General features: G+C 34.2%; 1 protein-coding gene across 1 annotated transcript; it reads left to right on the forward strand.

Annotated features, from left to right (window-relative positions):
* The first annotated feature begins 5345 nt into the window (after nt 1–5345).
* On the forward strand, nt 5346–15149 carry LOC131643474 (uncharacterized). The gene is made up of 3 exons (XM_058913696.1): nt 5346–6268; nt 9546–9853; nt 14580–15149. Exons 1-3 carry the CDS (start codon nt 5451–5453, stop codon nt 14933–14935), a joined length of 1482 nt encoding a protein of 493 aa, XP_058769679.1. The 5' UTR covers nt 5346–5450; the 3' UTR covers nt 14936–15149.
* Nucleotides 15150–17642: the final 2493 nt, after the last annotated feature.

Genomic DNA, 17642 nt, shown 5'->3' on the forward strand with positions numbered 1-17642 from the left:
TAGTCGGAAGACATCTGAAAAGTCAACCCTGAAAAGGCACAGAAAAGAAATATTCTCAGTGTAGGGTTAATTCTCGTAAACCCTGATTAGGGTACGAATTGAATAAAAACGTAAACGATTTAATTAATTATTGGTCTCGCGACCTAATTAATTAAATCGAGAAGAGAAAATAAAATCAGACACATAGATATTTTTTATGAAATTTTTTTAGAGTCAAGATAAAATATACATGAACTTTTGAATAAATATACAATAATAAATATAATTAAAATAAATAAATATGATATTTAGAAAATAATATAATGTAAATAAAATAAATTATATATATATTATAAATAAATAAATAAGTAAGAAAAAAAAAGATAATAGATAAATATCATATTTAAAAGGTTTTTAGAAAATAAGTTTTATATTAAAAAAAACAAACAAGTGTATATATATTAAAATAAAAAGAAATATAAGTTATGTAATTAAAAATAAAAAAATTTGGAAAAACTTAGCTGGGATCGTGTGCAGCACTCGCGTGAGGTACATGGTGCACTCGCATGGCCTGCATCATTGGATGGATCTGGGGATGGAACGGATGGCAGAGATGGCGAAGGTGTATACTAACGCGTGTTTCTTAACGCATAGGATCTGCCAGGATTTGAAATCTGACGCGCGCGCCTTTGAACCAATCAGAGGGTGACACCTCTTCATCTTCAACCTCTCGCCAGGACTTTTAAGAGCGCTTTTTGTCTGGAAGCGCTGTAATATGTCTTCTTCCTCCCTGAAAAATAGCGAATAGGGGCAAACAAGAATAAAAAATTTTCGCACCAGGTCCATTAAACTCGTATGGACCTTGCGAATTCAACCATGGTATCAATTTGTTCTAATTTCAACTGTAGAGAAAAGCCCTAATCTAAACTGAAAACCCCTAACAATGGAACCTTGCTCAACCGCGCCCAGAAATCCAATTAAAACTCCAGAAACATTAAGAGCAATATGACAAACATGAATACACGTTTAAATTCAATCAGGGATGCATGAATGAATGGAATCGAATAAGAATTTAAATCGACAAAAAAAGACTTACAGTGCCCTGTTCTTGATGTTTAAAGGCTCGATGATGATTGAGAAAGCTCCAGAGATGTCTTGGGAACGTGTTTGAATCGAAAGAAACTCTTGAATTGACCTTAAACTCAGAATTGGACCTTGAATTTTTGGTTAATTTTGAACTCGGATTTAAAGTTTCTTGGAGCCGAAATTTGTAACCCTTGTGCTATGGACATGTTGTGCTCTTATAGGGGAAGCTTTAGGGTTGATAAAATTGAAGAGAATCCCTTTGAATCTTGAGATTGAATGTTGGAAAATTTGATTGGAAAAAGTTTCTAATTATGGCCAATATTGATTCAATCTTCTCCCAATCTCTTATGCACGAAATTATATTGGATATGGGGTATAATTGGAGATTGGATTTGATCCTTTTGAGCTCTTGAATCAAATATTTGATTTTATCTTAATTTATTTGATTTTAATCCTTTTTTAATTGAATAAAAAATCATAATAAATTAAATAAATCACATAAATTCGCGGGAATTGATTCTTGGGCTTTAGATGACTTGTGGATCAAGACTGAATCAAAAGATCTTGGGCTCATTTGCAAAAAATCCAAATTCTTTCACATTTTCCCTCCAAAATATTTCAACTTTAACAAGATCTATATCCCTCAATTTTTGAGGTATGTAGGAGTTCTAGGACTTTTTAGAAACCTTAGAGAGTCCTCTAACTAGTGTTTTTGGTCCCATGTCAAAATGATTTTCCATGCTCCTTGTGTGTCCTTTTGAAAAAAGTGACTTTTTGTTGATTTTTGAAAAGGACCAATAATGTTTTGGTCCATATCTCCCAAATGAAGCATATTTGGACTTGGCATGTGAGAGACAAATTTGTAGAGGATTCAATTTCCTTCAAAATGAGCTTTGGATGGAAAATTTCTAATGTTCCATGTGAGAGTTATGGCTGGTCAAAGTTCAGTTGACTTTTTCCTATATAAACCCTAATTTAGAAACTTTTTGAACTGTTGATATTTTATCTTTCCTTGATGAACCATGATCAACACTTGATCAAATGGTGAATGGTACCTCAATATTGGGATCTTGACAAAAAATCAGGAGTTTTGACTTTACTTTTACCACAGTTGACTTTTAGGTCAGCCCAGTCGATTGTTGACTTTCTGAACAGTTGAGTGATCAATCCTTTGAGTTGAGACCTAAAACTTGTCATGGAGGTAGTGTGGGGTATCATAGACCATGTGGGATACCTTGGGGCCTTTGGTTCAGTGATTTTCTTTCGGAACAACAAACCCTAGTTCTCTGAGCCTTGTTTAGGAGAGTGTGTCTTGGAGCTTTGTGCCTTGATTTGAGTTTGTTAGGAGGAATAAGATGGACAAATTTTGGGGTATGACACCTACCATTAAAATTAAACTAAGTAAATAATATTTTGAATTCTAATTAATTTAAATAAATAAATAAATGAACTGAATCGGATAAAAAGCGAGTGTGCGGAGTGGCGAAAAAATAAAACAAACGTGGGCTAAACTACACGTAGTAAAGCTCTATAAAATTGTCCAGTTTTAATCTAAATTGTAATAAAAAATACCCGAATAAAAAAGCTTAATGGATCAAAAGGTGATTGCGCGCAAGATCATAAAATATAAATGAACACACCAAAATGACCTATGCGCACCGTAGTTCCATAAAATAGTTCAGTAAAGTTTAAAACTTGAAAAATTTGTCCGCAACTTTTACACTTGATCAAAAATTATTTAACCGATCTGTTTGTAAAACTGAAATTTTATTTTAAGCTCAACAGAATTAATTGCCTTCAATTTTAAAAAAGTCGAGACAAAGTAGGGGTACGACACAAAGATAACCCAATATCAAAGTGTGGCGAGATGTATACAAACTTCAAGTAGGATAGATGATTAAGTAATTATTTTCGGGGAGTGAACCCCTTATATATGGAGTGTGAGGATTAATACTCACTCCATCTCCATGCAATTGCTATTTTCACTAAGGTGATATATAAGATAATCAGTGAACAAACATGATTTTGTTACTGTAACTAACCCATAGATAAGCGGTGATACATATTTTATTTAAATATGTTTCACATAACGCAGAATAGTGTGAACATGTTAATGCTTGTAGAAACTTGACTATTAGAAGCATTGTTTTCAAACATGACCTCAAGTAAGTTATTACAATGTATTTCCCTATTAAACCAAAATGAATTTTTAGGGTGTGTTTGGCTTGAAAGAGAAGTTGTGAAGAGATAAATAGATAAAAGAGAGTGTAAGATGAGAGAAAAAGATGAGAAATAAAGTAAATTTGAGTTATTGTTTGGTTTAAGAGAAAGAGAGAAGAAATAGAGAAGAGAAAGTGTTTCATAATTTTAAAAGTACTATAATACTCTTATGATAAATAACATTTTAAAAAATATATATTTATAATTTAATGGGCAAAATAGCCACTTCCTTCTATTAAGAGAGAAGAAATAGAGAAGAGATAAGTGTTTCATAATTTTAAAAGTACTACAATGCTCTTATGATAAATAACATTTTAAAAAATATAGGAAAAATATCTTTTTTGGTCCGTATGTTAACCTTGGGGTTCATTATGATCTCTTAACTTCAAAAAGTTCCATATTGGTCCCTTAACTCTTTAAAAGGTATCATTTTAGTCCGTTTTGCCATATTAGCAAGCGATTTTTGAGTTTTTCCGTCGCTAAAATGACAAAAAGGATTAAAATGACACCTTTTCAAGAGTCAAGGGACTAATATAAAACATAAAACTATTTGAAATGACACATTTTCAAGAGTTAGGCCATCACGAGGAGCATTCATATTAGGTCAAGAGCAACACACAAGTGAAATAGACACCACATATTCACCTAAAATCTTAAGGTGATAGGTGTATAGGTCATCTCACTTATAAAATGCTCAACCTCCAATCACTTATAAAATGCTCAACCTCCACTTTTCTAATCAATGTGAGACTTCTTCCTCACAATTATTTCTCAACAGGTTCTTCAAGTATGTCGGTTTTATTTGCACCCTTTAATCTGTCAGATCTATTTTTTGTAGGCTTTTGCTTGACGGACATTGACATGAATTTTTGCATTTTTAATCTTAAAAGGTGTTGTGTCTGTGGACTCTTTCAGCTCCACCCTAATTATTTTTATAAGACACACTAAATTTTTAGGTTCGCATCCTGAACTATATTCGTCCCCTTTTATTACATATTTTTGCAGGACAAATTTAAATGGAGCGAAACCAGTTGCCATTGCTACATTAAATACCTTGTAAAATAGACAAATACTATTACTATTACCGTACACAAGTTAACCATAATTCTTACCTCCTCTATCTTATAAAAAAATATTTAAATTGAACTTTTATTTTCTTTTATTTTTATAATTATATCTTTACAATATTAATATAGAGAAAATATATTGATAATGTAAAGTAATTTTATAATGTGAATCTATTTTATCAAATTAAATTAATTTTTTTAAATAAACTATATGATACAGCTGAATATTATATTTCTATTGAGTAATAGTGTAAATACCATGTAAGTCCATTAATGAGAAAAGGAGTGATGCACTGACAGTGTAAAATATTTTTACACTGTCAACCAATCACCACCATCACCATGTATCCAATTAAATCACTCTTTTATTTAAAAAATAATTTAATGACATGGCTAATTGATAGCTTTCTATTAGATGACAGTGTAAAACTATTTTACACTGTCAGTGCACTACCTTTTAACTCATCTTTTAATATAGTAATATATATTTTTTAATTTTATTACATTCCATTAACTACAATTATTTAATTAAATTAAATTTAATCACTTCGTTTAGAACGTCCTACAATCCAAAATATATTCTTGCGTGATTGATAGGGAAACAATAAAAAAACCACCCAAAAACCTTTATCCTAACCCACTCGTGCCAGAAGAAACAAAACTATCTAGTGAAGTTGAGGAAGAGAAAAAGAAACGTTACTATTAAGAGCATCCACATCCATACCACCCAATTTGGTGGTATAAATGGACCCCACTTAATATAATATATTATTTCACACTTCTCAATTATTTAAACCACTAATTAAAATTTGTAAATATCCATACTACCCATCTAAAAACTTAAAATGGGTCCCACTAATCACACAATATACACTAAAAAATTGAAAAGCACCGTAGCATTATTTGGATATGGTGGTTATGTAATACTACACCATTTGCATTCAATTATCCATACTATTATGACACAAGTGGTACATGTGGCAAATACCACCCCCTATATTTATGCTCTAAAGGGAAGAAAGAATAACAACAAAGAGCACAATCATGCTAATTCCCGAGTGAGTTTAAGCGTCCTTGTTACCCGGAGACCAATTCAGGATGGCCGGCGGCAACAATCCCAAGCCTTCCTCATCCTCCCACCGCAAAACCCGCTGGGAATCCAACTCCTCCGCCGCCCCCACCGCCACTACCACCATCACCACCAACACCAAATCTCCTTCCGATCCCAAACTCAAACCCAACACCAATAATCCAAACCCTAACAATAACCCTAAACCTAACCCTAATCCCAGCCCCAAACTTCCAAACAATCACCCTGCCCTAATCCCCTTCCAATTTCCTGAACCCGGTCCACCTCCTCCTCCGGCCTATGGTTTCCACATGCTCGAACGGCGAACGATCATCCTCGCCGACGGCAGTGTCAGATCCTACTTCGCTCTCCCCCCTGATTACCAGGATTTCGCACCCCCACTCCCACCTCGACCTTTAGACCGCTTTGATATGCGATTCCCTCCCCGTCCTGATTATCAGAATCCCTTGGAAGCCTCCTTGGCGAAGAGGAAGTATGGCGAGGATGGTAGGGATGAATTCGCCAGACAAAGGGAACAGCTTTTGCGGAATGCCAATGGGTTTGCTAATAGGGTTCCTGGTGGTGAGTTTCCTGCTGGTCCCAGTGGTCCTCTTAAGCGAGATATGATGGACCCTGTTGATCTGAGACCTTCTAAGCAGTTGAGGGTTGATGGGGTTGGTGGTGCTAATAATGCTAGGCACCCGCAGGTTGATCAGGAGGCTTTGAAGAAAACCTTTCTTCACTTTGTTAGGTTAATCAATGATAATCCGTCTCTTAAGAAGAGTTTTTCGGTGGATGGAAAGCAAGGGCGGGTTCAGTGTGTTGCTTGTGGCAGTGGCACTAACAGGTTTGGTAGATTATATTTCAGCTGATTATCATTGTTTCTTCTTTGTTTGTCTGTTTTGAGTTTACTCATATGATATTATAGGTAAGAAGGTTGTAGACACTTTACGGGACTATGCAATGAGCCAATAGGCACCAAAAAAATAAGAGAAAACTGTTTAGTATAGTTATTTCGTGTTAATATAGATTAACCATTCAACGATGCATAAGATTCTTGTTAAAAATAAAAATGATTAATTTGCGTATGTATGCAATGCAACCCTAACTAACCTGTTGGTTATGGGGGAAGGAGGGAGGACTAATAAATAGAGAACCTTCGTTTGGTTCAGATGTTCAAAAGGGACGGGAGGGAAAAATGTGGGGTGAAAATCCCTGCCCTCCATTTTTAGGGATTTGATGGGAGGAAAAATAGCTTTAAGTTTATAAACTGTACTGCCTATGGTCTTATAGCTATCTTCTTTTGATTCATCTAAACTCTGTCCTTGCTCGTAGTTGTATTACTCTTAGCAACTCACCGACACCTGTGATGCTTTTGGTTTTTCCATGTTGTGCAAACCACAGTCTGGAACATGTTAACATTGGTTGGAGTCTTACCTTATGCTTCTTTCTTCTCCCCCACCTTCCTGTAAGGCTACATTGGTAAACACCTGTCTGTTTTCCTTTTCTTCCACTCCCCCTCAACCAAAACGAACAATGGAATTTTACTTTCCTACTCCTTCCGTCTCTCCCCTCTCTTCCTCTCTATTAAAATTCATCTGCCCCCTCTGATCCATTGAACCTATCAGAATGGAGGCTTCTTGCTGCGAAAATCCCCTCAACCAAAACGAACAATGGACCCCAAAACGAACAATGGAATTTTACTTTCCTACTCCTTCCGTCTCTCCCCTCTCTTCCTCTCTATTAAAATTCATCTGCTCCCTCTGATCCATTGAACCTATCAGAATGTAGGCTTCTTGCTGCGAAAATCCTAATGTCCTATAGCTAGTTATTTTAAACATTTAAACAACTAGAAAGTGAGATGGCTGAGCTCTTGGTTTTCTTTTTTCTTTTAAAGTTTTCATCGAGGGTCTAAAGGTATGCAAATAGAAAGGCATGTGTCGCAGCCAGCAAGAGGTGCTAAGTGCTGACTCTTTGTGCCTTACATTACATCTGCTCCTTCTTGGGCATACCTTTGACCACCTCTCTGGCTCTGGCATACAAGGAGACACAGGAAGTATTATCTTTGTGATCTTAATTCTTAAGCAATGAAGCATATTTAGGGTTAGATGATGGATCTTTGTCTGTCATGTAAGCTTGTGCAGCTCAGTTGTATAGTGGATGTTGATTGCTTTATTTTTTATTTGAAAATATTACATAGCTTTATGAACACATTTGGGCCTGAGTCCAATTTTTCTTTTAACCCCTATTGGACAGTATCATTTCCGTTTTGTTAACTGAAGTTACCCTCTAAAACTGAAATTAACAGCATGAATAGCTTAGCAAACTTGGTCCTTGAGACAAGCTATCAAATTTGGTTCTTTGTGTATATTTAACTGCATTGGATTTAGCTGGCACTTGACAAACTTCATATGCTATATTTGTGGGTATTTAGAGTTATTACTCTAAAAATCACAATTGACTTGGTCAGCTTTGAATTTTTCACTTACTGGAATCTAGTTTTCTTTATGTGCACATGATGTCGTCTACGCTGACCAGTAAATTGTGAAGGATATTAAATGCTGTGATATACAATTGGGTAATAGTGAGTTAGCAAGCCCTTTAAGTTTATCTTCTTGTATTTTACATTGTTGATTTCTGTTGCTTATATCGAGTTGTTTACAACTTTCCTTAAGTAAACATTCTTATTGAATTTGCATTTATGCAGCTTATATATTTCTGGTGTTGATATGCTTGTTCCATTATAAATTGTGGGAAGCGGTATTTGTAGACTACTTGTAGTTCAGATCATGTTAGTTAGTTGGTAGTTTGAAGAATCTGGTGTATTTGGAACCTTAGTTTTTAATCTGATACACTTACGATCTCATGGTTGCCTGTGTCAGTTTGTGTAACTTCTGTGGTTGATAACTAATGTCTGTTTTGGAGTCCGGCAAGTGGCAAGGTTTCTATGATCGATAACTTATTAAAGTGTTTTTGACACACTTTTGCTTTGTTTTTGAATGTTTGAAGTTATTGTGCTACATTGTAGCCCCCCTTCTGGCTATTAACAGTTTGTAGCTATTTATGGCTTGCAATATGTCAATGCTTATGTGTCATTTTATTTTTTAATTCTAATGTTGATTTATGAAATGACCGTTGCTGCCATAATTTTCCAACTTACTAATTCTTGTCTATGAAAGCTGTGTAAGCTTCCTGGTCCAAATTATGGTTTCTTCAGCCTTTGTATAGGTTGGTCATGAGATGGAGTGATAATTTGAATATTTTTATTGTTGGTTATTACTTATTACGATGGAAACTGATTTGTTATCTGTAGCAAAATATATTTAATATTGAAACATTTTGTATGAGGGTAATAGAGCTTATTTTGATAAAGTGAGTGTCTGTCTATTATTTAAATAGATAAGGAAGGAAACTGCACTCTATCTCTGACACTTCAATCAGAACTTTAGATCCAGGTTTACTTTAATAAGTTTTCTCTTGCTCCTTTGTACTTCCTTTTTTTGTCTAACTTGTAGAGTTTAGCTGTCCCTTCTCTATTGGAACTTAGCTATACAAGTTCCGTGTTATAACCCTGTTGCTGCCCACATTGCTTCTTAAGTTGAGTTTTGCTATCATGTGTGACCTGTACTATTATTTGTCTTTGCATATATTTGAATCCTTCTTGATAGCAGAAAGCAGTTGCGGAATATTTTGTGCTGGCTAGAGTTATCCTTGTGTATCTCTTTAGAGAAAGGTTTATTTGTTATATTGGAATTAGTATATCTATTTAGTTGTTTGGTGTAATGCTTAGTTTCTCTGTGTATGAAGATATATACTATTATGCGTATGCAAATTGTGACTTTGGACTGACAATATATGTGGAAAATGAGTCTACTTGTCATGCACTTTAAAGGTGTGTATGAAACTTTGGTAATTGTTATGTCTTAAAAATTTAGACATCCAATGCATTTTATTACCGAACCTCGTAATGATGCTGATTTGCGATTTGGTAGGGGTTCCCCTCTTTTTCTTGAGTAATACCTTGATGCTTTTTCATGTAACTTCGGTTTTATGTTTTTTTTTGTACCCACGATACGGTGCACCTAAAATATATTCATCAATGAACTTCATATTCCAAATTTCAGGGCTGCTAAAGAATTTTCAGATATACATGCTCTCATTATGCATACTTACAACTCAGATAATGCTGATTTACGTGCTGATCATTTGGGATTACACAAAGCTCTGTGTGTCTTAATGGGTTGGAATCATTCAACGCCTCCTGATAACTCAAAGGCATATCAGTATCTATCTGCTGATGAAGCAGAAGCAAATCGGGATGATCTGATCATGTGGCCACCTTTGGTGATCATCCACAACACAAACACAGAAAAAAGTAGAGATGGTCGTATGGAGGGTTTGGGAAACAAATGGATGGATAATAAAATTAGAGGTATAATCTGCCTCTCCATTCTTTATTATTTTCCGTTATGATGTCTCTATCTTTAAGATCTGAATAACGAGGTTAATATCTTACTTGCATGCTGATAGAAACTGATACCAAACAATTTTAATAGTATTTATAATGAGTTTCCAAGAAATTCGAGAGTCTTGGTTCTCTCCCTTCCAAGAATTCGAGAGCTTGGTCTCTCCCTCCCAAATATAACCTCTTTCTAATTTTCAGCCCCCCTGAACATGGTTCTGTTTCCCTTTTTATTCTACCTGAGTTTTGTAACTGCTCGTAATAATAATAATTGTTACTCTAGTTATACTAATGACTACTCTAATTATACTAATGACTGCTCTTAGGCTCTCTAACTGCTACAAATAACATTGAATGAGGCTGCTCATGCCTCATATGCCTGTAACGGATACTTGACAGAATAGAACAGCCACATTCTATTTTGATTTCTAATAATTCTTAAGGTCTAACACATGCCTGCTGATCCTTTTATAGTAGTTTGATAGAAACCAACTGATATTTCTGAAACACTTAGTTGCCTTTCCTAATATTTCTATGTTAGTCAACCTATGCGTTAGGCTACATTTTATTGGAATACTCTTATGTCATTATCTCTTCGAAGATAATGTGATGACAAGTTCAATTATATAGGATTTGTCATGAACATAAATCAGGAACTGAAATATTATGTTTACTTTTTGCTTGACTATTGACTAACATATTTATTCTTATCTGCTTTTTTAGTCATGGGTAAACCTTTGTGATTATTTATGAGGAATTATTGACAGTAACAGCTCTTGTTTCCTTGAAAGTTTTTGTAGTTAATCCTTTTGGCTTACTTTTATACATAAAGTCACATATATAGATAAAGATATGCCCACACAATGTGCAGGCATATATATGTAGACAGAGACACACACATAGATCAGTAGATTGATACAAACAAATGTGTATTATATGTCAGTCCCCTCTTATATATTTTCACAGTAGGTTCTTGCTCTGGCTTGGCTTGGCTATTGTATTGCGAAATTTATTTTCATCAAAAGCTAGGTCATAACTCATTTGTGTGACCTTTCATTACTCCCCTTTTATATCTTCTTTTAGCCCATGAAGCCCGGATACTCCAAAATTGGAGACGTCCGTATCGGATACGGATACTTCCCTTTTACTTTTTCCCCTAAAAATCAATCGGATATATATCAGATACTTCAAGGATACTTGTGGATACATAACTAAAATACGTGTGAGAAATTAGTGGGGATGTACACGGATGGTGAAAAGACTGAATCAGTTAGCATTAGATAATATTTGTTGAGTTCTTTTAAATTTTAATGATGTTTGTGTCGATATACCAACATAGAGATTAAAATATATTATAAATTTAGCAAAAATTCTATAATGTGTTTTTTTTATCGATAGTATTATTTTTGCAATTGTGATCATTGTGATTTTATATATTAATGAAGAATGATCAACGAATCTTCTTTACAAGTACCTTCCATATGTATCATTTTTATTATAAATTTTTGTTAACATTTTTTGGCCTTAACTTATTCTGAATTGCAAAAACTTCATGCATCCACGTATGAGTTAGCGCAGGATTCGGCTGCTAGCACTAACTCTTTGGCCTATCTTTGGGTTTTAGGAATTTCTTTGAAGTTTTTCTTTCTGTTGTAGGTTTGTTAATCTAGGATTGAGTTGGATATGATTTTTACAGAAGCCAGGCTTGTTGACTTTCTCTAAACATGTCCATTGTGTTTAATATGATTCAGACCATATTTGCGATCTGATTTGAATCACGTGTTACAATTTTTATTTTGTAATTTAACAACTAAATTCTTTCATATTATTTTTAGTTTCCCTTGATGTGCTTCAATGTTGTTTGCTTGGTCTACAGAGATGTTTTGCATAGATCTTTCCACTCAGATTGTATAATTTCTGGAGGGTGCTGACTCTTCTGCATTTATACATGTACACTGATGTTTGTTAAGAAGTGTTAATGACACAATGACATAATGGAAATCTAACAGAACACCATCGAGAAGTTGTGTCGTTGCATATTTTACATTGAATCTTACTTTGCAACCAACATACTTGTGTCTTTCTACTTCCAGATTTTGTTGTTTCTGTTTTTTGTTCTGTCTTGAATTTGATTGTGCTTTCTGTTCTATGTCCTTTGAGAATTCTTGTGCTAGTTCTCTATCTCCTACAGACGACGACTTTAATATCTTTATTTCGTTTCAAGTCCTTCCCTCTTCTCTCTCATCTCAGACTCAAGACTTTAATATCTTCATTTTATTTCAAATCAATCCCTCTTCTTTCTCATCTCAGTCTCTTATCTTGTTGTCTCACTTCTACTTTCACTTGCTACCTCTCATGACCCCCCTTAGTGGAGTTTGGCTTTGCTTCATTTATATGCCATCCATTTAGTGGATGATCCTACACACTAGCTCTAACTACCTGTAACTAGCTTTACCAAATTAGTTACATGGTTGTGCTATGCTGTGTGTGATCAACCTTAAGTATGGTTGTACTATAACTTGGTCAGTTAGTTATATAGGGTTAGGCTACTAAGTGTAGTCCATTATACTTATAACTCTAGTATCTCTAACATCATTTCATGATGTTGTTAACATCATTTCATGATGTTGTTCTAGCTGTTTCTTAACTATGTCCTATGAATTGAGTGTGAAATGTGAACAGACATACTTGTTCATTCATTTAGATACACAACTACAATCACATGTAGCTGTGCATTTATAAACATACCTGTGTTGATATTTTAATGACAATAGATTGGACGGCCTGAACTGCCTAATATTATGAAACACTTCATCAATATATTTATATTGTTTATGAAATCATTTTAGTTGATGCAAAATTATTTTGCATCGGGCACTCGGTTATTCATTGAGATTGAAAATGTTTTAATTGTGCATGTGCACATTTGTTATTGCCTATTCATTTATGCATGGAAGACGTGGTTGTACCTTTATGCACTTGCATCTGTTGTTCTTTTATTGGCATCCGATCTTATAATCCAGAGAGTAGGTGTGCATTATTTTGCATTGGTTATTCATTGAGAGTGAAAATATTGAATTGCATGTGCAGACTTGTTATTACCTAGTCATTTATGCACGGAAGATGTGGTAGTACCTTTATGCACATGCATCTGTTGTTCTTTTATTGACATCTGATGTTACAATCAAGAGAGTAGGTGTGCATTATTGTGGGTTAGTTCTTCATTTAGTGTAGATCAAATCTCTACGTTAACCTGGTTGATGCTTACAATGTTCTTATTTGCATGTAACATTAATGATGATATTGAGGTCAAATATTTCAATAGACTTAGAGTTTGTTTGCATTTTCTATCTAGATAATTTACTATCATTGCCTTGTGCTTCAACAGGGAAAAGGGGTTGGTTTATTCTATGTGCTTTCTGGCCAACTTTCTGTTTTTGTTTATATGAATTATGTTGCGTTTGTTGTGTGTTTTGTTACCTGAGTTCATGAATTATACTCCCTCCGTCTCATAATAAATGTCCTATTTGAGCAATGCGCGGTTTTTAAGAAAATGATTGGATGTGTTGGTTTTAGTAAAAAAGTTAATGTCATTTACTAGAATACCCCTATTAATAGTAGTTGAATAACGTGAAAGTTAATAAATAGGGGTATAATAGTGGAAAAATAATATTGATTGATGCATTGGAATTATAAATGGACAATTAATTTGAGACAAGGAAAAAGTACAAATAAGACACTTATTATGAGACGGAGGGAGTATATAGATTGTCTTCCCATTTTATTGCATCCTCTCAAGTCCTCCTCTTATTTATTACTTATTAGCTTGGTAGTTCTGCTTATTATTGTGGCTGTAGTTTTACTGCAAGGAGCTGATTATTTAATTTGATTACAAGTACTCTGTTAGCCGATTTTATTTAAATCTACATTTGAGTTAAGCAATATTAGGTAAGGCATTGATCTGTTTTGTCCCAAAGGGATAAATTGTCTATACTGGTGGGATGCAGATTTAGATTACCTAAAGTAATGTTTTTTTAAGCGGCTTCCTTATATTCTCATGATATAAATGGTTTGTCTTAAGTCCTTTCTCTTCTTTTTACTCCCAGTAGTTTCACTGTTATGATTTTCCTTGACAAACATAGCATTGTGTTGGGCTCAGAATCTCCTCTGAGATGTTAATTAATTGGCTTGTGTGTCTTGAACGAAAGCATTTATGGCCAATGCTGTTCAATTTTGAACTAAAATGTCATTGTAAATTATTTATATTGGCTGAGGGATTTAGTAGTAAAAGTAGAATAAGAGAGAACTCTGATTGCTCAAGGAAACTTGTTATTGCTTGACGTCTATTCACTTCGATGAGCCCTATTTATACTCTTGTAGGGCTTTACAAAATGGAAAAATATAGAACCCTTTAAAGCAAGTAACTGATTACAAGAAAAGTTTGAGATATTAAGGTTACTCTAGTTTATATAGCTAGAAAAATCTAAAGAATTAAGTTGCTTTAGTATTAATGTTTCTCTAGTTCCTATGTCTTCATTTATTTGTGTTTCATATTATTCTCCATCATTCTCCATCTCAAGTATATTTTGTAAGCACTTAACAAAATCTTTGGTCTTTTGAATTTTGTACTCAAATGTCTAATAATAATAAACTTTTGGCAAGTATTTTTTCGATCTGATTTTCATACGTTTTCCAGAGCTTGGATTTGTTGGTGGCAAATCAAAGGCATTATATGGAAAAGAAGGTCATTTGGGCATAACACTGGTTAAATATGCTGATGACAAATCAGGCTTGGAGCAAGCCATGCGGCTTGCTGAACACTTTAAGAAGGAAAATCATGGACGTAAGGATTGGGCTCGTGTGCATACCCAGTCATTAGGAAAGGATGATGAAAACAATCCAAACCTTGTGCAGGTTGATGAGAAAAAAGGAGAGAAAAGGAAAGTCTTGTATGGCTATCTAGGAACCGCTTTTGATATTGACAAACTTGATTTTGATACAAGGAAGAAGGTAGTTATAAAAAGCCGGAGAGAATACAAACCCTCCATGTAGTTTCTGGACTATACATTCATGGAATTATTTATGGATTGTTCTGGGATGAAGTCTTTTCCTGTTGGCATTATTAGCCTCAATTTCTGAAGATGATGAAGCTTATGTATTATGTTGTACCGATCGTTTCAATGTATAATAGGAGGCTTGTTCAAAAAAATAATGTACACTAGGAGGCAACATTGCCAATAATATTTATTCTAATTTTCCTTATTCATCTTGATTTTTCCTGCTGTAGTTAACAGTAGAAATTAGGAAGATTTGTTTTCTTTAAAGGCATCTGACAACCTGGAACGCATTAATTTTATTTTTTACTGAATTGAAAGTCTTGGTGATGTCTTTACTTTTCCCCTTGTTCGGTGGGGACTGTATGTGTACAATTGAACTTTATTTTCCTTTTGTGTTGAAGTGGCAGGGAATGGAAATTCTTACAAACAGTTTCCTGTAAAACCGTATCAATCAATCTTTAGGGCGTTATGAGTTTGTTCTTTATTGATTGTTTGTGGTTAGTTTAATTTAATTGATTGATGAAACCCTCTTCTTATTAATGATTCCTAGTTTGTTAGTCATTTACTTCTATTTTTTTTGCTTTTTATTTTTTTTGGACAGGTCATCTAGTATAGGATTTGGTAATATTTGTTATGAAAAGGCAAAATATATTTATGTAGTCTCATCTATCAAAAGGATACATAAATTAGGGCTTGGTGATAAATCAATATTCATGCTTGTAGATTGTAATGCAGTATTTTATTCTCTGCTTGCCAAATATTGTAACTGAGTTTAACTAGAAATAGTTATAGTTATGGTGGCATTAGTTATCCTTGTTTTGGACAGATGCGCCCTTACAATAGTCACTGTTCAACTATGGTGTTGTAGCTCACAAAGTTGTGCGGAAGCAATTGTAGTTATCAAAACATTTTGATAATTGAATCATTTCATTATATATGCAAAGTTGGTACATTTCAGTTGCAGTTTTTAAAATTTGTACGAGTTGAATTTATCGAATAAGCACATTATACTTATATCTCCTTTAAATTCCAAGAGATTAGAGCTTTTGCCGACAACCTTGAGTTTGTCCTTTAGATTTGGCATGCCTTTAGCTTCATTCATGTTGGCTCTGATGTACTTTGTTTGCGAGATAAGCAAGTTTTCACTGTAGAGGTGACTGAGTTGAGTAAATATGAACTAGTCTATCTAATTTCCTTAAGTGTTTTAGAGAAAAGTGGGCATTTAGTTTTTAGATGAGTTCGTTGAATGTGAAGTCGAGAACTGTCGGTGACTATGATATCATCCACGTGTGACTAGCATAAAAATGCAGTAGGTTAGAGTGGCTAGATTAAACTAGGATCAACCACACCTATTAGAGATAAAGCCAAAATCATACAGAATGAGTGGAATGCACAAAACCAAGTGGTTGTTGCATGTATATCTTCTCTAACTGTATGGTGTGTGGTGAATGAGGAGTTATGAAACACATGTGAGGAAATATTGGAAGAGTTAATGCATTAGATTAAGATATGCAGGTGAGGATATAGCTGGTGTTAGACTAGTTCACTCAATTTAAAACGGTTCTATCTCAATTTAATACGGTTCATTCAAATTATAGTACAGATAAGGTCGAACTAGTTGATTTTGATTCATACATTTGAATTAGTCGGTTTTGTCCAATTGTAAAACATAAAAAAACAAATCCTTCTTTCATCCACAATGATATTATTTATGTGAGTTTTTAATTTGAAAGAGTGAATATGACGTTTTTTTAAAATAATTAAAACCACTAGTATTTAGGTTTTATTTAAAGAAAAAAAACATATAGATCCAAGTGGAAGAAAGCCAAGAGTGCCTTATCCTAATAGTGCATTTGTAGGCGTGCTTGTGTCTTTCTGCAGTGGCAGGTACCCTCCACCCAAACCAAACACATTATGTTTCTGTGCAGTTTTTTGTTTTTAATCCTTTAGTATTTTACTACTATTTCGTTCTTTTCCGGCTGTTTCCCTTTTACTTGCTTTATCTGACTCTTCCCATGTGATGCTCACCACTCTTGTCATTTGACCCACCACTCTGTCTAGACTCGATCTACCTTCGATTTCTGGGAAAGTTCCATCCTTGTGCATCACTACTCCGACTAACAATTATTCTACCCCTCATCTTATAAAACAATTACTAGAATGTTTTAGTTAGTATCACATTTTTAATAAGACACAGATACTAGTAACATTCTTGCATACATGATGCTTGCCCGTTTCATTAGTCCACCTTGAAGCATCAGTCTATTGAGTAGATATATGAATGAATATGTCCGATCTTACATAAAAACAACACCTCTCTAGGCAACATATAACACTCTAATTTAGTGTATGCATAATGAGATAATCATGGTTTCTCAATGAGCATATAAATGGTTTCCGGTCCTTTTAGGATTCGACTAAGATAGAACAATTTTTTTTTGGTTCTATCATCGGCATCTTCAGCTAACAGGAAGTCGATTGATTTGTCTTTAACTGCAATGCACTAAAGGAAAACCTCAATAAAAGCAGCAAATAAAATTACAAAATTTTCCGACCATAATTATAGTATCGGTTGATTGCCTCTTATAATGCAAAACATTTTATTGTTAAAACAAGCGCAACACAAATAACAATGTCTCTACTCGATTCACATTAACATAATCTGCAACAATGCCTCCTTCGGTCTTTGGTTACAAGTGATT

This window comes from Vicia villosa, linkage group LG1, assembly GCF_029867415.1.
Source record: "Vicia villosa cultivar HV-30 ecotype Madison, WI linkage group LG1, Vvil1.0, whole genome shotgun sequence".
Taxonomy (NCBI): Eukaryota; Viridiplantae; Streptophyta; class Magnoliopsida; order Fabales; family Fabaceae; genus Vicia; species Vicia villosa.

Excerpts from the sequence above, each read along its gene's own strand:
- LOC131643474 (XM_058913696.1), top strand. The coding sequence starts at position 5,451 with ATGGCCGGCGGCAACAATCCCAAGCCTTCCTCATCCTCCCACCGCAAA. Across the intron at positions 6,269-9,545 it reads TGTGGCAGTGGCACTAACAG|GGCTGCTAAAGAATTTTCAG; the intron begins GTTTGGTAGATT and ends TCCAAATTTCAG. Across the intron at positions 9,854-14,579 it reads GATGGATAATAAAATTAGAG|AGCTTGGATTTGTTGGTGGC; the intron begins GTATAATCTGCC and ends TACGTTTTCCAG.